This window comes from Macrotis lagotis, chromosome 3 (genome assembly GCF_037893015.1).
Source record: "Macrotis lagotis isolate mMagLag1 chromosome 3, bilby.v1.9.chrom.fasta, whole genome shotgun sequence".
Taxonomy (NCBI): Eukaryota; Metazoa; Chordata; class Mammalia; order Peramelemorphia; family Peramelidae; genus Macrotis; species Macrotis lagotis.
Window position 1 is genome coordinate 267,900,214 of NC_133660.1, and position 25,563 is coordinate 267,925,776.

General features: G+C 41.4%; 1 protein-coding gene across 1 annotated transcript in view; it reads left to right on the forward strand.

Annotated features, from left to right (window-relative positions):
- The window catches only part of TTC17 (tetratricopeptide repeat domain 17), a 108,632-nt gene that overhangs the window by 40,249 nt on the left and 42,820 nt on the right, over positions 1–25,563 (forward strand). Inside the window, exons 12-17 of the mRNA XM_074231615.1 lie at positions 969–1,115; positions 3,912–4,027; positions 4,156–4,321; positions 7,013–7,090; positions 7,246–7,470; positions 11,070–11,256. Coding sequence (XP_074087716.1) covers positions 969–1,115; positions 3,912–4,027; positions 4,156–4,321; positions 7,013–7,090; positions 7,246–7,470; positions 11,070–11,256 — 919 coding nt within the window. The remainder of the gene's footprint in view (positions 1–968; positions 1,116–3,911; positions 4,028–4,155; positions 4,322–7,012; positions 7,091–7,245; positions 7,471–11,069; positions 11,257–25,563) is intronic.

Here is a 25,563-nt window from a genome sequence, read left to right on the forward strand (position 1 = left end):
TAGTCATAGAAAACAAGCAGAAGAGGACAGCTGTCCTCTGTTTTTCTCTTATTCCTTTGGCAAGGCTGATTGGAAATTGGCTCTAATTAGGAGTTATCCATACTTTTTTCTATGCATCCTAAGGAGTATCCCAAAGGAAGCAATATGCACTATTCATTCTCATTTGGACAGATAGATATATAAGGACCATGTTTGTTTAACCTTTATTTTTCTCACTATGTTTTCACACTTGAATAATTACTTCTAAACCTTAGTCATGGCCTATGAAAATCTTTCCTCTTATATGAAGATATGTACCTATGTGGATTTTTTTAAATACATTTTTACTGATAGCTTTATTTTATTTTATTTCACTATGCTCAAGAGCTCTCTCAAAATAAAAATAAAAAAGGAGGAGAACCAGCTCAATAAAACTAACCAACACATTGGAAAACTGTTAGGTTCAGGTTCCATACCCCTCTAGAAGATACCTTCTCAAAGCTCTTCTTTGGGGCAAAATATGGTCTTATAATTTCACAATATTCCATTTCAGTTATTTTGTTTTTTATTTCTTTTTACATGGTAGTCATTGTATGTATTGTTTTCCTGGTTCACTTCATTTTGTATTAACTCATATAAATCTCCCCATCCTTGTTTACATTTTTCATATATATATTGTTTCTTATAGCACAATAATACTTTATTCTATTTCTGTATTTAACACACATATTTAATCATTCCCAAATCCATGTCTTGGTTGCTACTAAAAAAAAAGGGCTGGCTGTAGATATTTTGGTGAATGTAGGGCTTTTCTTTGGGGCATATGTGTGATCATAGAATCTCTGAGTTTAAAGGTATAGTCATTTTAGTCACTTTCTTTATATAATTCCATGTTGTTTTCCAGAAGGTTTGAACCAATTCACAGCTCTTCTGTGTTAGTATATTAGCCCTTCTTTTATTTTGATTTAACCTGTTATTTTATTCCCCAGTTTGGTGAAGATTCCTCAACCTCCAGTATGATGTCCGTGAATTTAGATGTTCACGAAAATCAGAGTGACCTTAGCCATTCCTCCAAGTCTTCCCCTGTACCCCATTCTGTTCTCTGGGTTTGGGGCATGGAATCAGATGCATATCGGGTAAGTATATAGAGGAAACTTCTCTTGAAATCAGCATTTTTAAACTACTGACATTCGATACAATTCAATAAAACAAACCTGCAAGATCTGCTACTAACCATATAAGAGAGAAAAAAACAACAACCAAGACTCAGAATCTTGGTAGCAGACCAGTGAAGTGAGACCAATATATAAATAAGTATGATACAGCATATATCCCACTATTGCAAAGCAGAGGCCTAGAATACGATAGGCAAAATCTGAGGAAGGAGACATACACTGCTTACTTTTTATAAAAGAGTTTGTACTTCTGGTTCTGGAAGGAAGAGAATTTTTAAAAATTGATGCTTTTTGATTTTTGTATCACATTTCACATTTCTAAATATATTACTTTTCCATCACACAATGAGCCATCTCTTATAACAGACTAAAAGAGTTAAAAAAACCAACTGTGTCTGACAATATAAATGTAATCATCTTTACGATGATCTCCCACCTGTAGGAAAAGAGGTGAATTCTTTCTCATTTTACTTTTATTGTTATTGATATATTTTTATATCATCTTTAGTTGTGAACCTATCCCTCCCCTCTCCCCTTCCCAGAGGAGGTAAAGTTTTGTTGTTTTGGTTTGGTTGGGGTTCTGATAAGGGAAATATGTTGGCCTAACCAAGTCAATATGTCATTCATATCTGATGCCTCATCTTTAATCCCCCAACTCTACAAAAGAGAGGAGGCAGTACATTTTCTCAACTCTTCTTAGTTAATGTTGGTCGTTATTGTATAGAATTCCTTTTGATCATCATTTACCTGGCTCTGCCTACTACTTCCATTGCTTCTCTCAATTGCTTATGTTCATTGTTTCTTACAGTACAGATACTTACATATTTATGTACCACAGTCCCTAGTTAATAGTTCTTTTTAATATTTTTAACTTCTTTGCTGTTAGAAAATATGTGCAGCCAATGTTTTGGCACATATGGACCTTTCTGTCTTCTACCTCCTTGGTGGATATATCTCATAGTGATATCTTTGGGTTCAAACTGTGTGTTTGTTTATTATATTGAATATAATTTCAAATTGCTTTTCAGAATGATTAGACCAATTCACAAGTGCCCCAGCAATAGAGAGCCTAATGAGAGAAGGGGTTTTAGTCAGAGATATTAAGGGGAATGTATTCCTAGCATTGGGAGTATTTGACAGGACAAACCTATACAAACATATGGAACATGTAAAAGGGACTCTATAACTGGGATTTATGGCACACTTCTGTGTAAGTTGTGGATGTTGAATATCAGGTTAAGGTGTCCTCAGCAAGTTAGTTGGGTGTCCCCAGGACTTATTATCATTAATCTATATGATGGGCTCTCAGGAACAGTGGGAGAGAGAAGATGGAGCCATCAGATTGCTTAAGAAAAGACCAAGAAGGGGCAGCTAGGTAGCGTAGTGAATAGAGCACCAGCCCTGGAGTCAGGAGTACCTGGGTTCAAATCCAGCCTCAGACACTTAATAATTACCTAGCCGTGTGGTCTTGGGCAAGCCACTTGACCCCATTGCCTTGCAAAAAAAAAAAAACCTTAAAAAAAGAAAGGACCAAGAGACCCAAGTAGGAAAATGGAGTAAGTCAAAGCTCTTGTGCAGTCAGAGAGATCCTGAACAAAATTGGAGGACCAGAGATAGAGACGGACACAAGAAAGGAGAGGAAGAGGGAACTGCAGGATGGCAGTTGTTTGCTTAAGATATAGGGTTTTAAAGAAGAAGAATGTGACCTAAGGTTGCTGAAGTTGACTGAAGCCAGATTGTGGAAGGCCTCAAGTACTAGTCTAACAAAGTACTGTAGAACCACAGAAGATCTTTGGGAAGGAGGCCGAGGCCAGTATTGTCAGAACTGACAGAAAAGGGGAAAGACCATTTACAATAATCCAAATGGTGTGGAAAATCCTGCCTTAGCCTCAGTGACAAAAAGGATATTTTCATCAACAAATATCAGGAAATGGATAGGGAGCCTTGTACGTTTGGGATAGAGAGATAAATAAGTCCCATTTTGGTCACTTGATTTTGAGTTACCAGCAGGACATCCATGCAAACATTGGCAGACTTAGAACAAGGGGCCTGGAGCTCTTGAGGGTTCTTTGCTGGTGCAGATTCAACCGTGAGAGCTGAGTTACAACAGTGCAGATGCTTCCACTGAAGCCATGGCATTGGATGAAATCCAAGGAATTTTGTAAAGAGGCCAAGGGCAGAATCTTGGGGGACATCTACTTATGGGGAACAGGAAGAGGAAAATGAGTCAGCAAAGGCCAGAGGGGTCCAACAGACAGAAAACTGAAGGGAGCAATCTTCATAAGGCTAAGGAGAAAGTTTCTTAAAGGAGTGAGTGGATGAGTGGAAAGAGCTCAGAGCATCATTTGTCCCTCTGCCAATGGACTTGGCCCAGTCCTCAGCTGTTTGTCCTCTAAGCCTCCAAAAGTTTGTGGAGAGAGTTGGTGATCGTGAATTTGTTCTGTTGCCATAGATACAAAAACATAGAAATGATTCACTCAGAAACATGTAGTCTTTCCCCATCCTGGCTCCCCAAGGACATTTGCAGGGTATTTGAAGTGCAGTTCCCTATTTGATTGATGATGCCTTTGATCAGACAACAGCTATCAGCTGGAAACAGAGAGAAGAGTTGAACATGCTGATGTTAATATAGTTCTGGAAAAAGTCGTCTTCTCCCTCTTATCCATCTTGGTATATTCTTATTGCTTTATCACTTCATTTTAGGAGGCTAATGAGAGAGTTTATGGGAATAAACTGATAGAACCCTTCCTTTATTAGGACAAGCAACACATTCTGTGGCCCAGAAGAACCGACTGTGCAGAGAGTTATCCTGCAGTTCCTCCTGGCGATGAGCTGCCGACCTATTTCTTACCTCCAGAAAACCGAGGACTCAGGCAAGTAATTCTGCATGATGAGTAATCTGGTCACGCACAGGCAGTTCCATGGAGATTGCCAACTGTCACTTAGGGAGGAAAACATTTTCCTCTAGTGATTGAAACCTTGTTCCTTTTTCTTGTTCCAGAACCCGCACAGTGCTGGATCTTGGCCTTTTGGGAGGAGAGGTCCGTTCCCCTGACTGTTCCTCTGCAATTGGCCTCCGAAACAGCCGCACTCCCTATCTTGAATTCAAAGAACTAGACCATCATCTGGATCTGAAATTCAAGATGCCCGATGACTACGCAAGACAAGTAAGGCAGGCTTCATTTGGCACTAGTCACTTGTACTATCTGGCTTTTCTTTACTATCCTCTTCAGCAGAGCTGTCAGCAGGAACAGATGTTGAATAGGACAGACCCCGAAGCACAGGGTCACAAACCCTGGGAGTCAAGGCTCCATAAAGTGGGGACATTTAACCTAGGGCCCATGGACTGTTTTCTGGTAGCTATAACTTGCATAGGTTCCTAAGCTCCTTCCCTTTGACCTCAAACAACAGTAGGACCAAGATGTCTCTCCCTGAGAGCCAGGGTGAGGCCATCCACAAAGCAAACTAGATAACATCATGGAGCTGCTGGGTCACAGAGAATGCACATTTACATACACCTTCCCCCAAATAAAAACAATAAGCCATTGCAGATTGCTAGAATACAAACTAAGGCTATAAGTACTTTTTTGCAAAGCAAAGAAATGATAGCTATGAAGTGGGATTAATCATCAGTACACATTAATTAAGAAGTGTGACTGTCAAACTGTAGTCTTCAGATTACTATCCAGAATGGTGACATCTATGACTAAAGGCATAGATAGGATGCCTTTCAGATTTGCAGATAACACAAACCTGGAAAAGCTAGTAGAGTCAGGATCCAAAACATTTGTCACAGGCTAGAACATTGAAGTGAATCAAAGATCAAATCACGTCTTGGACTTGCATTCTAAAAATCAACTTTGCAGGTTCAGGATTTGGGAAATTTGATTAGATGGCATTTGGCTGAAAAAGTCCTGGGATTGATAGTGCTCTGCAAACTCAGTATGATTCCTTGATGGGATGTAGCTTCCCAAAGTCTAATGCAACATTAAAAGAAAAGGCTGCAAAGACAAAAAAAATCTAGGTGCAAGATGGGAAACTCCTACTTCCTTAAGCTTCTAGGAATAAGGAGGTAATAGTCCCTTCCTCCTCTGTTCTAGTCACTGTCCATCTGGAGTGTTTTCAGCCCCAAGCACAATCCGAAGGATGTTGATTCATCTTAAGAGTACTTAGATGTGGGGGCAGCTAGGTGGCATAGTGGATAAAGCACCAGCCTTGGAGTCAGGAGTACCTGAGTTCGAATCCGGCTTCAGACACTTAATAATGACTTAGCTTTGTGGCCTTGGGCAAGCCACTTAACCCCATTGACTTGCAAAAAAAACCTTAAAAAAAAGAGTACTAAATGTGTGCAACCAGAATCCTGAAAAGACTTATCCATGTGTATGAGGATCAGTTTAAGGAAGCAGGGACATTTAACCTAAAGGAGATTCTAAGACCCAGGGACCATGAGAGTTGTCTTTGTATTTGAAGGGCCTTCATATGGAAAGAGACTTTGACTTATTCTCTTGGACTTCAAAGAGAAGAACCAGGAATAGTATGGATAGAAGTAACAAAAAACGAACTTAGGGTCCCTATGGGGACAGACCATCCAATGAAGGAGGTCTAACACCAGAATGGGCAGCCTCTGGTGCCCCTGGGCTCCCCCTAGCTGGAGGTCTTCACACAATGGCTGGAGGACCAGAACATATTAGTATATTTTAGAGAGAAGGGACTAGACAACCATTGAATCCCTTCTAGCCTTAAAGTTTGTGATTCCAGCAGAAGCTGAGATCTGCTCAATCAACTTTATGATTTCTTTCTTTGGTAAGATTTTACTAATAATCCTTGTTTTTACATCCTCTCCATTTCTCAGTTTATTCTTCCCTAGGAGCCATGACTTAGCAAAAAAAAGTTGTTCAAGGAAGAGGAAAAAATACTCCTAGCAAATATATCAAAAAGTCTGCTGCCATCTATAGTGTTTCACAACTATAGACTCACAACTATGCAAAAAAGATGGAGAGGGTGATTTCTCTTCTCCTATCTTTTCTTTGGAGTCATGCTTAATATTCACTTTCAGTTGTTTTGATGTTATCTTCTTTCCTAACAGAAGTCTCTAAACACAACCGTTTTTTTAATGAACATATTGCCCTTGGCATTATTGCTTACATGTAAAGGACATGGTCCCACTATCATTCATATTACAGCAACTAATCATTTTACAGAGGAGGAAACTGAGGGCCCTCCCTATGCTCCTGGTCATAAAGGGAAGAGCAGAGGCTTGACTTGTATTCCAACTCCAGGGATCTTCCTACCAAACCACCAATTCAACCTAGTAAACATTCCCGATAACTCACATATACATAGTACTTTTAGGATTTGAAAGCACTTTCTGTACAATCTGAGGAAAGTGTTTCGAATATTGTCACAATTTTACAGATGAGTAAACTGAGACTCAGAGAAGTTAAATGACTGCCCATGTTCAACAAGTTAATAAATGTCTGAAATGGGACTTGAACTCAGGTCTCTGGATTTCAGGTCCAGTGGCCTTTCTGTTACATCCTGCTGTCTCTCACTTATTTCTGAGAAACCTGCTTCAAGCCTCTTCTCAGAAGAGAGGCACTGTGGTACAGTAGAAAGAATACCAACTCAGGAATCAAAGGAATTGGCTTCAAATCCCATGTGTGACAGTATGAGTAATCTCTTTGGATCTCAATTTATTCATCCATAAAATGATGAGGTTGGACTAACTGCTGTGAGGTCCCTTCCTGCTCTCAGGCAGTGGTTCTGCGTCAAGAGGATAATAGGCTTCGTTTATTCTACAAAAAATATTTTAAAGTTTTAATCCCTGTTGTTTTAAGTGTCAGCTTTGTGCTTTTCAGATTTTGCTTTCCCGTATTAATAACTATACTATCACAGAAGAAGAAATAGGAACACTCTTATTTCACGCCATCAATAAGGTGAGTAAAGATTACCTTTATTTGGGAGTCTGAAACTCAAACCCTTGGGAATGACAACCAAAAGCCAAGTTGAACTTGAGAAAAATCCAGTCTGGCTAAGGCGGCTATGCCTTTACTAATAGGAATCTGTGGGCTGTGTCTGGTTTTTTCCTTAGCCAAATGAGCCTTTGTGGTTCATGTTCAATGAGGCTGGACTCTACTGGCGAGCCCTGGGGAACAGCACCTTGGCCATCGCCTGCTTGCAGAGAGCCTTGGATCTGGCTCCCCTTCAGTACCAAGACATTCCCCTTGTGAACCTGGCCAACCTCTTGATGCACTACGGTCTTCACCATGAAGCTAGCAAGCTGCTCCTCCAAGCTTTGGCAATCAATGGCTCAGAGGTGAGGTTTTCTGTTTCTTGGGATCTTGGCAGCATGTTTACTGACCTGCCCCCAGAGGCATTGTTCCAGGTCGTGCCTCTGACTGGCAGAAGCCATATGGACCCGACAAAGCATGTTTGTGTCATTTTTGTAGGGTCATTTGTTTCCTTTTTTAAAAGAATAGAGTTTATGTTGATGGAGTTTTTAAGGTTTAAGTGAGAATGATGAAACAGTCCTGGCTCCCCCACCAAGAACTGAAGTCTGCCTCATTTGAGGCCACTTCCCTCTCAAGACACTAGGTCCTTCTGCTCAATTTGAGCCCTAGTTTTAAAGCTCAGTTTTTTATCCATACAAAGCCAAGCTTGGTCAATAAGAAAAGATGTTGTGGTTGATTCATTTCATTCGTGTCTGACTCTTCATGACCTCATTTAGGGTTTTCTTGTCAGTAATACTGCAGTGGTTTTGCTGTTTCCTTCTCCAGCGCATCTTACAGGTGAGGGAATTGAGGTACATAGGCTTAAGTGACTTGCTCAGGGTCCTGCAGAGACCCCGGGGCAGACTTGAGCTCAGCAAGCTCAGATCTTCACAAACCCAATGCTCTGCCACCTGTGCCACCCAGTTGTCCAGGAAAAGCCCAGCATCACCTGGGGCCCTTGTTCTCTGACCTGCAGCCCCTGAAGTCATAAACCATTTCTTTTGTATTTGCTAAGTGAATGTGCACTTAAACTGAGAAAGTAACTGGGGCCTCACATATAAGAGGGATGCCCCCAAAGATGCATGAAAGATGGCAAAAGATAGCATGACCCAGTTTATAAAACAATTGAAATCAGAGGACTGAAATTTTAACATTGTCTCTGGTTCTCCTTTGGTAGTCAGGTCACTTTGATTCCAGATCTCAGTCTTCCATCTCTTAAATGGGAACATGTGGACTGAAGCATCTCTTAAAGTTTTCCCAACACCACAGTCTGTGGTTCCATTTTTTTAATGTTGAGGAGAAATCAGCTTGTACTGGAGGTTTTTTTTCTCCCTACTGTATTAGACTAGACTATATAAAATATAGTTCAGTCTTAAATTTTTAAAAATACTGGACTCCTGCTTCATGCTGTAAATAAAGTTGCTAAAGACATTTAAGAAATATGGAACAAGCTCTGTGAGATATGTCAAAGAGAGCCCTTCCCCCCTAAAGAAAAAAAAACTTAACCCCAAATGGATTTTTGATGCTGCTTTTTTGAGTTATTTTTTTTTTTTGCAAGGCAGTGGGGTTAAGTGGCTTGCCCAAGGCCACACAGTTAGGTATTTATTAAGTGTCTGAGGCCAGATTTGAACCCAGGTACTCCTGACTCCAGGGTCAGTGCTCTATCCACTGCACCACCTGGCCACCCCTGAGTTAATTTTCCATTGCTTTCCCAGGGGACTGGAAGGAAAGGCTATGTCACAAAGGGAGAATCACCATATTCTCCTCCATAGATTTTACCCCTGAGATTCACCATCTATCCTGTCTCTTCTCCATTGGGCCCTCTCCCCTGTTCTACTCTGGTACATGTTCAAGGGCACAGACCACTTTTACTGCTAAACAAGGGAATCTCAGGGTCTAAGAGATCCACAGTTGAGGCAGAGTACATTGTGCCAGTTAACTTGACTTGGTGCAGATTTAACACTTTCATCTTTGCCTGACTTTTGAGTTTGCTGACCATTTTTACTAATTCACCTGATTTCCAGGCTAGCCCCAGGTCGTGGATTTTGCTTATCCCCTTTCCTTGGAAAGTCAGTCTTTGTTTTGTTGCGGGGGTTTTAACCCCTTTAATGGAATCCAGAGATCCCAATGTGGCTTTATGTTGACATTATATTTCTCTTATTTGACTGAACCCTGACTCAGCTAATGTCTTCATTTTGCCCATAGATATTTTCTGATTAGTCTTTCCTCTGGGAGACCTAAGTCTCCATTGTGGATTCTGGATTCTTCCTAAGGCCCACACTTCTCTTTCTCTAGAATCTTCTGAATCCAGAAGTAAGAAAGAAGGCCTCCTTCGGCCATCCATCATGCCTTCTACCTGTGTGTCAGTCCTAGGAGTTTGGGGGTCATCTACGATGATTTAAGGAAAGGATTTTCTTTCAGGAGGTGTAGGGGAGAAGAGTTGCTGTGAAGAACAATGATAACTCCACAGGCTTGATAAGAGATGTCGATGAAGTTAATAACAAAAAGTATTGCACTTGCTTTGGCAATTCTGTAGGCTAGGATCACTTCAGGAAACACACATAGGATATAAAAGGTTGAAGGTATACGACCTAGCTGCTGTCTGCTCAGCAGACCCATGTCCCACACAGCCTCTGGGGATGAATTGTTTTTCTTTGTTTAATTACACTCTCAAGGACAAGAATATTGCCAGTAAACTGAGTTATTAAAACAGTGTGGTCAGTGAGACAACATGAAAATGAAAACCATGAGAGTCAGCTGAGGGCAGGCTCATTTCCAGGTCGGACACTGACACCCATGAGTGGAGCAGCCCCTCTGCTTCCTCCATTATTAGGGAAAGAGCACTTTTGGGAAGTCACATCCCTGGGACTCTCCATTCCTCCAAATGGAATGGCATCTTAAAACAATAAGACAAAGGCAATCCCCAAATGCTGATTCCCATTTAATGAAGTAAATTATCTGCCCCATCCCATTAGCGTGGTCATTATTCTGGCTAAGTTTTCATTGCAGCATTTTGGTGCTTTGGACTTCTGAGTGTCCTGCTTAATTGTGGATTCAGATTTAAACCACCATTTTACCTGTACTAAAGAGAAAAGTGCTTACAGTCTGAGCTTAAGTTGTGAGAGTTCTGCTGTCCTTTGGTTTGTTCCAGTGAGATGTTTCTTAGGAGTTAATGCCAATGTGTTAAGTGACAGTTATTCTTTTTTCACAGTAATTACACTTTTGTCCCCAAAAATTGAATTATTGTTGGAGGAAAACGAGAGAGAGCAAGGGGCATGAAGTCATGAAGAGGTTAGAGTTCAGTTATGCTTCCTTCAAGTAAGGAATGTTGTAACAGTGGTTTAATCTCATACACAACAATACATTGCATTAGTAAAGTGAGTGCCCAGTGTGATTTTTATATGGCCTCTACTGAAGGGTTCCTCCTGTCCTGTGCAAAGGTAGGAGTAAAAAAAGAAGAATCTTTTGAAATAGTTTGTGCTTATTGTCTTTTGTGGCACTGTACATGATGAGAACTAAATATAAATCTTCTCTGAAATCACTCTTTAAACCAGGGGTGGAGAACCTTTTTTTTCCTGGATATTTATGTACATTCACAGGTCATTTAAAATGATCAATTTCAAAATTAGCCTGCTGTATTTGGTCAAACATTTAACTAGATTGCTCCTAAAAAGTTCCTACACTTACCAAATTTCAGTCCTGCCTGCCATTACATGGCCTCACTAGTCCATATTATTTCCCCAGTTTTGCAGGACCCATGATCCAGATGTCCCCACCCCTGGATTTTTTTAAGGGCTCATAAATGGAGACGGTTGGAGGTGCCCTGCAGTCCTGCCTGTAGGGTCAGATCCTTGGGAAGCTTTCCAGGAGAAAGAGGCTGGCGGGTGATTTGGAACTTACTTTGGGTTTTTTCCTTTCTTTTCAGCCCCTGACCTTGCTGAGCCTAGGAAATGCCTATCTGGCTCTGAAGAACATCAGTGGGGCGATTCAGGCCTTCCGCCAGGCTCTGAATGTGTCGGCCAGGTGCCTGGAGTGTGAGGGCAGCCTGAAGCTGGTCCGCTGCATGCAGTTTTACCCGTTTCTGTATGCCGCCCCCTCATCCACGTGCAGTGGTAAGCAGCTGCCCAGCGCCGGCCAAGAGGCAAGCTGAGCCCACTGGCCTACCGCCAGCCCACGGGGATGGACAGGCCAGGGGGTCTCCTGGGAGCTCCCCACTCTTCATGATGGCCCTAATTATGGCAGGGATGGAGGGTCCCTCCATGCGTAAAATGATGGGGCGAGGCTGGAATCCAGATATCCCCTGGAGCCTGCCCTTTAAGGATGAGCCCGAGGGCTGCGCATCCTCCTCTGGTACCGAAGGTGGGTCTGGAGGCAGGGAGAGAGCCCTGGGGCCGTAGACATGTAGACGGCTGCACTAGAGCCTCCCTGCCACAGGAGGGCTCTGTGGCTGTGCATTCATCAGCATCTCTTTCGCTTCCACACTGAGAAGCATTGGTGGCCTTAATCTTCATTCTGTAAAAATCATGCTTGAGGGGCCCCTCTGAAAACCTCTAGGCTCTGAGTCGTGAGCGTGGAGCTGCTTTTAGCCAACTTTAGAGAGGGAGAGGACTCCAAAATGATGAATTCACCCATACTTTTTTCTTGTTTAGTTCCACCAGCCCAGTTGGTCTTTGTTTATTTTTGAGGCCTTTCACAGTTTAGATTTTGAAAATGTATGTGGTATTTGAGTGAAAAAGCAATAGACAGCTGGTGAAGAGGCTTGGCTCGAAGCAGAACTGAATGTCATATTAATGACTAAGAACTTTTTTTAATCACTCACATGCACAGAAGGCTATGATAACCTGGCAGTCTTGAAGAATCCGTCTGGGTAGAGCAGCTCTAGAATTTTAGAACAGGAAACCTCCCTCACTCCCATTCTGGCCAGCTCTCATTTGGCACCTAAGGAAACGGAGCCCCAGAGAAGCCAAGAGATCTGCCCGGGGCCTCACCTCAAGTTAGTGGAGAGATTAGTTAGAGCCCAGCTCTTCTGACTTCAGTCCACAGGCTTTTCTGCTCTCCAGAAATCCTTGGTATGTTCCTAGACTGCAGTCTGGTCCTACAACCAGCTCCCGCTGATTGTTCAGTGGGCCTTTTCACAGAGCTCCCCTCCCCTCCTGGGGCTTCAGGTGTCCCCGCTATACCTCCATGCCTGGTGGGGAGGGATCCCAGCCCTAGGTGGGGCTGCTGGGGCTGCTGCTGAGCCCCAACCTGACAGGCGTGCTGGGAGCCAGAGAAAGTGAGAACTGTCTGTAGTGGAGTTTTATTTTTGAGCATCCAAAGAAAGCAAAAGACTCAGGAATTTAAAGGTGCCAAAATGAGAGCTATTTTCAGATCCTAAAGGAGTCAACCTGGGCTTTTCATATTTCTTGGATGCCTCAGGACAAACAGCCCTTAACTGTTGGTGGCATAATCTTTCTTTTCTCTACTTTCCAGCAGCCCCTTTTCTCTTGCCAGCATCACTCTGTGATTGGAAAGAAGGGCCCACTATGGGACCATCTCCCTTCAAAGGAGACTGGAATGCTTTTGCCCCAGTATTTCAATTGTTTGTAACTCCATCTTAATAGTTCCCATCTCCTGTGTTAAGAAAGGAAATGTTTTGGCTGATACTTTTCCCTGACAGAGAGTATGGAGTCTTTTCTTGGCCTCGCACAAGAAGCATTTGAGTCCCTAAACCCTTGAAGCCAGAATTGAGTCACAGTGGTGAGCAGTTGTGTGACGGGAGCAGGAGGAGGCAGCTCTCCACACATTCATCTTTCGAATGTCACGTTCCTTTCCTAATGATGCTTCTTTTGCATTAAGAGGAGTCCCCTTGATGAGAATGGTAGTTTTTTAACCCTTTTATGAAGTATATTGGTTGTATGGAATTAGGTAACAGGACTTCTTGTGAATTTTGAAGACAGGTTTTTATTTATTTATCAAAGAGAAGCCTCAATTTTGGCAGACCCCAAATTAGGGTTGATCATGATGATAGTCCCAGATGTTCATTTAGCAATTTACCATTTTCTCAAGCTCACTGATAATTATGCATTCAATCTCTCCTTGCAGCAACCCTGTGAAACAGGCAGGGCAAGGATGATCATCCTCCTTTCACCTTGAAAGAAACCCCAGAAAGTTAAAAGGTCACTCCTTCGGTCAGTGGCAGAACTGAGACTAGAACACAGGGTCTTGGGCATCTTGTTTCACTCTGCTCTTTGGAGAGGGACCGGACTTGGCCACTGTGGGGACCCTCTACTCTAACCTTCCCAAAGGTTGTAAATGAGAGTCCTTGGTGACAAGAAACCGAGTTCAGTCTGTGAGTTTTCTTTGACTCAATGTTTCCCCTTTCCTAATTACTCCACTTACTATGCTCTATGAACAAAGAAATCAGGTCCCTTTAGTTGACGTGTGAATGAATTCCAGTTCTTTCTGTACCTAGTCTTCTCAGTTCTTTGTGACTACCCCCTTCAAGACTGAGCCATCCAAAGATAGATTCAGCAAGGAACATTGAATGTAGGGACCTAGTGTCATTGCTTATTTGTCTGGCCTCTTTCCTTTGACTTTGGGAGGTTGGTTGTTTTTTGACCTCATTGGAAGATTGAGTGTCTTGTTCTGTTTGCTTGCAGACACTGGCCTCTGGGTCAGGTCCTGCTTTGGACGTCCTCCCTGGGCAACCCCAGGCAGCCCTCTTTAGACTTTCAAACAATGCAGTAGTTGTTGCCAGTCTGAATCAGGCAAGTCAACATACATTTCTTAAGCACTGTCTGGGGGCCACACATTGTGCTCAGTGCTGAGAAAGAGGGGCTTTCTTTACCACTAGGTCCCTACATCATTGAGAGTCCAGATCCAGGTCTACACATGCCCATACATGAACTCACACACAGACAGATGTGTGCACACCTTAGTTCTTGACTCTGATCATCATTAGATGAGAGTTGGAAAAATAAAATCTTTAAACCTAGTCAAAAGGACTCATAGTCCTCAATCACACTTTCACCATTGAAAAAGTTTTTTTCTCTGTTAAATGTATGTATACATACTGGGTCTAAGATTACTTTTGTATCCCATGCAGTCAAATTAGCATTTTTAAGACCCAAACAATAAAATAAATCAGGACACTCGCTTTTTAAATTGTTTTTCTGACAACTTTTTAATTTTGAATGATCACTGTTAGTCTTCCAGAAGCTGTCTTAAATATTTATGATAATACAAATATGCTTATTGCAGCGCTTTTTAAAACAAATATTGTATGCCATTCTGAGAGGGCATGAGTTTAGCATTTTAATGAAGAAGTAGATATTTAAATATTTGTGTATTTTTTTTAATTTCATACATCAATTTTTTTACAGATTTTACTAGTATATAGGGAAGTGGGTATTGTGCTACCTGTAAAGTTAGTTTCCATAAATAGCATTTGCTATTAATTCATTCAGCATGCAAATCATTTACCTTAAAATGTCATGAAAGAATTAACAGTGACCTAGATTACTTACATAAATCTGCCCAAATTAATGCAAAATTATTTCCTTTTATTTTTCCAAACTTGTTCCTGGATCTTAGAGATTCAATATTTTTAGAAAATAATGCCAGTGTCCAGCTCCATTGTATGTTTGTATACAGTCTAATTACATATTTGTTTTCAACTCTCACCCAGCCTTAATCAGAGACCAAATAAGTCTTTCTTGTGTAGATAGTTTTTATAGCCGTATCACTACTTTAATTTCAAGGATCCCAGAAAGAATATTCTGATGGAACCATTCTGAATGATTCAGCCTACAACTTGGCAAAAGTGAGAATTTATTCCCTTTGTTTCTGATAGGCATTTCAATTTGGTTGTTGTGAAAGATGTATTGGTTGTCTCCATTGGTTCAATTCTTGTGCAGTTTCATCAGATTGTATGTGGAAATGAGCTGATCACATTCACAGACTTAGAACAAAAAAAATCATTGGAATGTGGTTCCATTTTTTTGTTTCCCAAATTTAGGTAATGGATAGGATGCATAAATACTTAAAACAAAGATATTCACACATTTCCCACTCAGTGCCCACTTGCCCCCCCATTGTTTTTTTTTAAATGAACAAAACTATATACTCTTTTAAAAGTTTATCATCATTTGGGGGCTCAAGATGTCTTACGCTAAAATCAAGGGGAAAATCTAGTAGCCTACTTTTCTAATTTATCTAGATTTGATGATTTAAGAAACATATAAGCATAAAACTTTTACTCTTCCATAAGGCTCTGCTAATTGGGTACAAGTCCTGAGAGGGCTCATCAGATTGTAAGTATTAAGCATTGATCTGTGAATAGTCTAGGTTTCTCTCCTGCAAGGAGCAGCCTCACCAAGTCTGGAGGCTCATCACCAGAAGAGTGACCACCAGGCAATAAATGATTTTGGCTGCAGCAAAATGATCATGAGGACCATCTAAGATGCAAAGGGATTGCCCTCTGTATCAGTGGACAGCCTTACCCAAACCAAAGAAATAGTAGGTCCTTGGAGGGTTAGAAGTAAGTATGAGGATTGGGGGTCAGCGAGGATCAAACTAAGGGCCTGGATAGACATCTAGAGGAGTCAAAGGATGTCACATTCAAGCTGATAACATCCATTTAGATATTTTCCTAATGGAGTATTATTTGACATTTTCATTAGATCCTTTGGCTTGACTCAACCATGGCAAAAGCTGTCTGGGATGTTCCATGATATCCATCCTGTTTGTAGCATTCACATGTCATTGCTTCATTTTCTAAATACTTTACAATTTCTATTACCTTGGAAAATACAGGACATTTTTAAAGGATAATTATATTAAATATATTATTAATTATATTAATATACCCCTTGTTTAAAAGAGTCAGCCTGTAGTTTTACCACAACAATAGTCAAACAACTCAGTCATTTGGTTGAGTCTTTTATATTTCAGTTTTGAAAACTAATTTGTGATTTAACTTTCAGGAAGTTTACTAATGTAATGTCAGTCAATCTGGGCCACCCTGGAAGATTTCCCAGCTCCTAATTCCTACCCCACCTAGAGTATTGAAAGAGTCCTGACCCCTTCCTCTTGAAGCAAGCAAACCTCCTTTCCCGTGCTTCAAAGGTCATCACATTTCTCCTTTTAAGTTGCCAGAGTTTTAAACATTTGATAAACATTTACACAGCAGGACGCTATTCCTTGGGTGGATTCTTCTCCTACCCTTCAGCCATCCTGTGATGGTGGCTATGTTGGGGGGTGGGGCCAATCCTCACAGATGACAAAATGGCAAAAAGCTTGCCTCCCAATCCCCAGATCAGCCAGCAGAAGCCCCGCATGAGAACTGACTGCTCCTGAGCCACTCATGGCCACTCCCGAACCCCAGGCTAATACCCACGAGCCTGGCAGCCGCTCCTGAGCCCGGGCTAATGCCCATGAGCCTGGCGGCCCTTGGCCCAACCCTGGAGCTTGACCAGCTGGAAGGTGCTGATGCCCCCTTCATACCCTGGGTGGGCTTCAGTATCTGAATTGTTCCTGTATGTTCGGTCATGTGCATGTGCTTCTTTTCAGTCTGATGTGCAGGTGATTTGTTGACCCTGTCTGCATTTCATCAGAATGTATTCTCATAGCACAGTGTTTCCATATTCAAATTTATTGTTTACATAAATCTTTTCTCTTTCTAGACCTTGTTTCATTGCCTTCTGTCCTATTATTTTAGTCTGTGTGTTCTTCGCCCTTTCTGTATTTCCAAAAGTGCTTGCAGCTTAAAGCATTTGTGCAAATGATCCAAATTTTGGGGAAAATATTGTCCTGGCTTCTAGTGCCCTCTGGCGGCCTGCCTTAGACACGCAGACGTGGCCTCTGGCCCAGGCTGCACCTTCTTCATATTCATAAGTCCCAGAGCTTCCTTTAAAGAAGATATCATTGCCGGCAGACCGCGGTGCCCCGTCTGCCCTAGCGCTCACTCCAGGCTTTGGGCCAGGTCCCAGAGGCTCTACAAGCCCAGGCACCTGCAGCCATGGCCGCACCAGTGCCTGAACCGGACCACGCGGTGAAGGCCTTACAGTCAGTTCCTGGAGACCGATTCCCAGAACATTGGTTTGCCTAAAGCCCCTGCCCTCTTTGGGGCAGCTTTTTTGGTCTCAGATTGCAAAACCCCAAGAACTGTGGGGCAGTGAGGTGGCACAGAGGATAGAATGCCAACCCTGGAACCAAAAGGACTTGAGTTGAAATCCAGTCTCAGACACTTAATAATTACCCAGCTATATGTGACCTTGGGCAAGTCATTTAACTATTGTCTTAAATAAATAAAATTTAAAAAAAAAAACAGGAGCCAGTGGTTGGTGGAGTTCTGGTAAGAGAGAAGAAACCCTCTTCGGACTTCACTGTCCTAAAGCTATCATCACCAGGCACCCCGCAGAGGGCCCTCTTCCTCATTGTGAAGATGTGGCAGGAGCAGAGGAACAGTTAGGGCCATGTAGGTCTGCCCTCCACACACATCCCTTTCAGGTCCAGGGACAAGGAGAAGGGCCGCCTCCATGGCCAGCCAGTGCATCTTGTAAGAACAATCCCCAAAATTTGGATGTAACCTTGACCACCTCCAAGCTTGTCTCCACAAGCTTTATGCTGAGGGCCTCGCAGCTGTGATGCATTGGCTTAATATTAGGTCTGCCTCCTGGACTATCCTACCTTTTAGCTTCTCATGAACAAACCATTAATTCAGCCATCTCTGGTTTTCAGAAGAATCAAAGTCTTCTCGGTAACTCTCCTTTTTCTCCTCTTTGAAGACGCTGCCACTCTAAAGAGGCAGCGTGGAGCTAATCTGGGGGTGGTGAGGACCTCCACCCCACTCTGACTGGGTGACTGAGCAAGGCTTAGAATGATCTAGAATAATTCTGAAGACCTCCAGTGACAGCACAGATAGTAGCCAGCTTTGTGAACAAAGGGAATTTTTCCCCCTGGGAGTGCCCATACCAGAGGAATCGTATCAGTAGCCCCCCCCCCCCAAAAAAAAGACATTGAACTCACACAAATGCTATTCTGCATTTCAGAAACTTATCTTCTAGCCTGGTTTTTACTTTAGAGCAATTTTACTTTTACCCAACATTATTTAATAGAGATCATTTGTTTTAAGAAACTTTGTTAACATCTAAGATTTATTTTTAATCCATCAGAGATACCAGACCTTTTACATAACGGCTAAGGAGAGAGAGAGAGAATGAACTTGCAGATTTCTTGGAACAGGGAAACTCCCTTTACAAACGCATACAAGTCATCATCTTTTCTATAACTCTTGATCCAGAGCAGCAGTGTCCAATTGAAATCAAAATGGGGGCCACTGAAGGTTCCCATCTGGTCACATACTGACTTAGAGAAACCCCAAGTTGTGTATTTCTTTTCCTTTTTTTAAAACAGATGCACCCACACATTAAAGTAAGAAACAACATTTTCATCTGGTTTAGGCTGAGCTTAGGCACGTTGTGAGGTCCACCTGCAGCCCACTTCAAGCCTAATTTTTTTTTTTGTCCTTTGTTCTCAAAGAAGACCACAACATGAGGAACGTGATGCCTTGACAAACACATAAATTGAATTGGCGGGTGGGGGGGGGGGGTGCTGGGCTAAGTCACTAGCCTCGCTTTATCCTCCCGAGCCATCTGAGTCAAGTGACCAGATAGGAGTCAGGATGACTGGAGATGGCCCTGGAAGGGAGGCAATCAGGGTTAAGTGACTTGTCCAAGGTCACACAGCTAGTTAGCATCAAGTGTCTGAGGTCGGATTCAAACTCTGGTCCTTCTGACCCAAGCCACTGCTCTGTCCACTGCGCCACCTTGAGAGGGTAAGTTATTAGCCACAGCTAAGTATATGTCAGAAGCCAGGCTTGAATGCAGACCTGCCTGTTTCCAAGGCAGCCCTCTATCCATTAGCTACACTGTCTCTCTTAAGTCCCATCTTTAAGGAAACCTAAAATTTAGATGTACATGGAGCCCAGTGGACTAAACTTGCAAGTCCATTGAGAATCATAGCCACAACCCCTGCTGCCACATCTGTCTTCACAGAGTCAGTGACCTGGAGTTTGAACACAATTTTCATTAAGTTAATTGTGTTGGAGAAATAACTACAATCTCTTTCAAAAGTCCCAAGTTTTCCTAAAACTGTGGCCACTTTACATAATTTTAATAGTTCTAGGGTTAAAAGGATAAAACCACTCCTTTATGAAGGATTCCACTTAAGTATTTCCTTTATCCAGTGAAACTCTTCATTTCATTTTCAGCTCCTTGCTACCACCCTTTTCTAAAGCTTTACAAGGGAAAGGGGAGGCCCCCCTCTTATTTCAGGGTTCCAGATGTCAAAGAATCTCCTGTGTTGTTTGGATATGGGAATTGTGCTTCTGACTATACCCTTCTACCTTTTGCAGAAGTTCAAAGCAAACCAATCCACACTGCTGGAAAATCACCTTCAGTTCTATGACCCAAGCCCAAGATTGTGTCACCTTTGATGGTGTGATTGTCATCGGCGTTTCCAGTACCCTTGTCTCTCAGAGATGAGATTTTTTTTTTTAGAATTTTCTACACTAGCATCTATAGTTTGATGTATTTTATTACAAAGCCCCCAATTTCTCTAGAATGAATCCTTAACAGTGCAGGCCTTGGTAGTGTTTTAATAATGGAAGATCCCCTAGTTAAATCCTGAAATATTGAAAGTGTGTGGTTGGCAGCACCCCAAGGTTCTTTTCCTGCTTTCACACTCTGGGCTTATCACATTTATTTTCTACAGGGATTCCCTGGCTGGGCTCCTGGAGTAGTTAATCCTAATTCTGCCTACATGTCACTCTACCCCCACAAAATTGCAAGACAGTTGCCTTCCTCTTTTTCCATTTTAAATAACTCAGAGCATCTTGCTATTCTTTTGTAGACTTCCATAAAACAGGAGTCTATACTGATGACTAAGAGAAATAGAGCCCAATATTGATTGGGGGGGGGGTGCTATCTTCACTGCTTGACCTATTTACCCATTCTTACTTGTTAGCATATTCTAATGGCACAAGAATGAGAAATTCAGAATGAACAGTGTTCTAGTCCTTTCTGGTTGAATTAGGCTGCTTTCTTAACTTCCTTTGTGAACCCAAGCAGGTCATCCAACCTCTCTGGGCCTCACTGTCTTCATTTGTAAAAGGAGGTGTTCTGATCAGGTGATCTGCAATGGAAAAGACTCCTATGCATTCAATTTCCAGCTTTACTCCTTATCTCTGTGATCTTGGACAAGTTACTTAATGGGTTAACTGGGCCTCAGTTTCCTGTTCTGTAAAATGAGAGGTTTAGACTAGATGACCTCCAACACTTAAAGCTTTGATCCTGTGGTTTGTCCTGTGCTGTTTCTAGCTCTGAATCTTAGGCTCCTCAAGATGATCTCTTTCTGTAGAGTGATACAGTTCCACAGAGCACTAGCAACCATTCCATCCTCTCATTGTGTAACCCTCAGTACGTTCTATTCTATTTCTTCATATACCTATTAATAACAATCCTTTAACTAAGTATTGCCTTTTGATTTTACCTAAGGCTGCTTTCATTTAAGAAAAATTATGTATTCTCCCCAAAAATGATAACTGCTTAACTTTCTTGAGAAATACCAATTTGAGATTAACATTTTGAAAAGAAACTGAAGATCCAGGTAGATGCTATCTCTTATTGATGGTCGGGAGTTGACCAATGGTGATGTACAAGGTCAGGAAAAGTAGCAACTGTGACATCTTAGACCCACTTTACCTACTCATAACTTTGAATCCTAAAGCAAAATCAGACTCATGTTTAATGTTTCATTAAAATTAGCAGTAGTCTCTGAAACTGAATTTTTTAATACAATGTCTGGCTTTTTTTTTTTCAAACTCTACTTGCTTTAGAAATAAACCTCCAATTCCTAAAGTAAAATTCACATGCCATCTTTCATGTGCTATGACTCAAATTACTTTGAGTCAATAGTTGGAACAAGCATTAATGTCACTTGCTGCCTTATAGTAAGCACCATTATTAGACCTGTTAATGCAATAGACCCCAAAGTATCACAAGATCTTAGATGTAAAACTGAAAGGGAACTTAGAGGCCATCCCCAGCCCTTCACTTTGTAGATGAGAAAGCTAAGACTGAGAACAGTTAAGTGACTTGCCCAGTTTCATATCGTGGGATTTGAATTTAGGTTGTTCTGACTCCATTCTCAGTGGAAGTCTTTTAAAAACAGAACTATCCTTTAGGATTTTGCAGGTCCACCAATAATGAAGGATATGAAATGTCTGAGTAGCAGCACTTAACCTAAACAGCTTGAGTAACTTGGCACTCTTTAACCTGGACTTGTTTCACCTAGTTCACATTGACCTTGCCTTGTAATCCTCACTCAAGAAAAATTTGAGATCGACAGCTCATCCATCAAAGACAGAAAACTAAGAGCCTTGAAACTTGAGAGAGGTTAGTATCAGGTGACTTTGAAGTAGTTTTCCTCATCGGCAAGTTTGACACAGCACTGTAGCCTGTCAACTAGTTCTAAACAGGTGGAGGATAAGGAATTATGATGGTTCAGTCTTTTAAAGGTATCTTGACCTGTTCATTTGCCCAGCCATCATTTGGGAAAAGTTCCTAATTCATAGACGCATATTCTGCCTTCAGTTTTGCAAAGGGAAACCCAAGTTATTTTCAAGTCCTTCATTGAAATTCAGGCCACAGGACCGCTTACCCCTCCCATTCTATATGCAGCACCAGGACACCCAGTGAAAGGCATCTCCAGTTGCGTTGTAGAGTCTTCTATCTGCTGACAAGGCTAGAGAGTTAAATTTAGATATCTTTCTCTGATTTTGGGCTCCACTCCCAGACAGCACCAAGAGCTCACCATGGTTTCTGTACCCATATCATAAAGGGCAGACTGTCATTGTAGCTACTGACAAAAGAGAAGGGGGAGGAGGGAAAGCGGGAGGAAAGTGAAGTCTGTTATTACTAGACACCCATTAGGTATTGTAGAAAGTATTTTTGCCCCTGCAGGTAACTTCATCCTCAAAGTAGGAGCAAAGGAGGAAGAATCTATCCTATATTCTAGTCCTCTTCTATTTTAAGGCAAGAGAAACATTAAAGGTATAGCTGCACTTTTCTTTAATCTTCAGTTTCTCATTGATCATTTCATATGATGGGGGGGAATCTTATTTTTGTGTAATTTCAAGACTTTCCCATTTATTCAACATTTAACATGTATTTATTAAAGGCCTGTTGTGACTGAGGCACTGTTTAGGTACTAGGAATACAAAGATAAAATTGCCTTCAAGAGCTTTACGTTCTACTGATAGGCAAGGGTGATACAGCATGTATACAGAAAAGGAAACACAAAATATAGAGAAATTTGAACAAAATAATTTCCTGGGAGACAGGAAGCAATTGGGAGGATCAAGATAAGCTGATGTCACCATTTATTTATATACAATATTTTCAAAAGTCCCTACCCTCAAAGAGCTTATATTCAGATAGAATACATATGTATATGCTTGTGCTCACACAGTTGTCCTCATGGGCAAAATTGACACAGCACTCTAACCTGTCAACTAATTCTGGACAGGTGGAGGATAAGGAGACGTAAAATAACTGCAAGGTGATGAGGGCCCAGGGAAGATTATCAGGTGGAGGATTCCAGAAAGGTTTCAAGTAGAAGGTGATGCTTTAGTTGTCTTTTGAAGAACCCTAAGGATTTTCTGGGGATAGGGCACAGGGGTAGCGGGGAAGATGTATTGCAGGCTTGTACAGAGATGGAGTGTTGCCTCAAGGGAGCAAGGAGTTGGACTTGGTATCTCTTATGATTTGCATAGACACAATTCTTCTAGACAAGAAAATGAACATTTTTTATGGGACTAACTTGTGTCCCTTAAAAAATTACCATTGCCCTCTACAAGTAGAAATATTTGATATTAAAATAAATGTTTGATATTTTAAAATTCTTTATTTAAAAAAAAAGCAACTTTATATCCTGAGAACCCAGTTGAAATGAATTTCTTTTAATAAACCTTGAAACCCATTTGGTACATGCAAAGCGCTGATTCATCCATATTCATTTCTATGATTTAATATACCAGCAGCACTTAAGATTAATTGAAAGAAAGGTATCCATCAAAAAATTCTGTCTGCTTTAATGACAACAGGAAAGAGACAGAGTATGTTGTAGTTACACACACACACACACACACACAGCCAAGGTTTTTCCCCATTGGTCATAGTTGCTATCATCATTTTCTTTCAGATCCTGCTTTTAGCTTTGAACCCAAAAAAATTCAGCCTAATTCCTTTTCCTGGTCTCAAGAAAAACACAAGACCCCTTCCAAAGGGGCTATAAATATGTTAACTCCATATGGTCTTTGTCTCCTCTCCTCATTAAGTGTCTTTTTAGAACCAAGCCTGAGTTTTGCCTTCCAAATTGTCCCTTTAGTTGTTTTCTTCAAAGCTTCTTAAATTTCGTTAACAATCAGCCCCAGCTTATCTAGCACCAGCAGGTCACGAAGAACCAGTCATGAACATGAAAAAATAATGAGCCAATTGTATTTAAGGAAGGAGAGCCAAACAAGAGGGCATCAGATCAGACAACCAGTACTGAGCAAGCCCTCCCCATACTTGCTGCTCCTGTGGCACTGAAACCCCTCTGCCAAGAACCAAGGAAAGAAAGTGCATTGGGAATAAAGGAATTGAACAGTTCCCTTTCAGTCTTTCTCTCTTCTACCTGAAAGCTTCAAGTGACAGGAATTGGAGTATGTATAATGTGAAAGAGCATAGGAGTATGTCTAAGATTGGCACCTGAGCCACATGCTTCCAGGGAACTCTTAACTGACTTCAAGGAAGTCACAAGAGGAAATGAGAAAGATGGGAATTTACTAGGTTGATGGTCACCAAATACTGTACCATACTTTTTGACTGTTAGAGAACCCTATGGATTTAGTAATTAAGTACAGTTCTTAATAGATGTGCCCTCAGTGCTTGTCTTGCTTCCACACCTTTAAAACACTTCTTTAATTGGAGAAAAAGAGTTTGCATTGATCTGCTCACCTCTTTTCCAAAAAGATACTTATTAAAAAGGACATGAAGAGGGACAGCTAGGTGGCACAGTGGATAGAGCACCAGCCCTGGAGTCAGGAGGACCTGAATTCAAATTCAGCCTCAGACACTTAATAATTACCTAGCTTGTGGCCTTGGGCAAGTCACTTAACCCTATTGCTTTGCTCCCCCCCAAAAAAAAAAAGGATATGGAGGGGTGGGATTTAAGCACTATAAACTGCTTATTCCTACAAAGGACTTTTTTGACACTTTTTGGTGCGTTCAGTATGAAAATGAGCTTCCTGTGAAGCATCACTAAAATCTGAATTGAGTTAAGAAATTCTTGCATCCTCATTTGGAAAAACCCTACATAGGAGTTTATTGGAATTCATTGTATGCAAACAGGGTGATGGGCCAAGTTGATCCAAACTCAATTGTCAAAAATATTTGTATCACCAGCCTAGGCAGGTAACAGGAATAAAGACCCATATTCCCCAGACATTTCCACAAATCCATTCTGATGTCTCATTGTAGGCTGAAGATGACTGGATTTTTAGAGATTATGCTAGTGGACTCTATTAAGTCCAAAAGGACAATACTGCAAAGGCTTTGACATAGTCCCAGAATCAACCTTCCAAAGTGTGAGGAAAGGCTTTTGCCTTTGTATTTGTGTTTGAACATTAGATGAGGGATTCTTTAGTAATAGTAACTCATGAAACAAAGGAAAAGGCAAAAACCCTTAGTTCAATATGGTGCCTTCATTTCTACAAGGGGACAGAAGCTGCCAACAGTTATTAGACTATCTATAAATATTTCATTTTGGAACTTGAAATGTGATACACGATTTTTAAGCCATATCTAAATATTAATTTGATACTTGGGACTCTAATTATAAGATCTTTGTTAAATAATCCCAAAATGCACATAGTACAGGAAGAAAAGACCTAGAGGAGCACCTCAACCATAGTGGGTGGGGGGATAGGAACAAGTCATATAGATGGGATAATGCGTTGATTTTTTTATTTGCCCCAATGGAGGAAATATTCATTGATGAGATCACAGTATCTGTACAAAAGTTGCTGAGTGACAAACCCAATACCTCTGCTCACATCTCTGTGCCCCTAGTAATCCCCAGAAAGTCAGAACAGAATGGTCCTCAGTTTTTGATGCTCACCCCTAGCAGCCTTCCTGCAGTATTAACATGTCACCATCTCTGTATAATGAGGAAAAGGCCAAGACAAGCCATAGCAAGTGAGTGGGGGGCAGCTAACACCTACCCTGTTTTTTGTAATTGTGTTCTCATTCTTTGGGTGGTCTTTACAAGAACTGAGCATAAAATACCTTCAGGGGAAGGATGAAGTAAGTGATTCAGAAGTGTCTGCTCTTCTG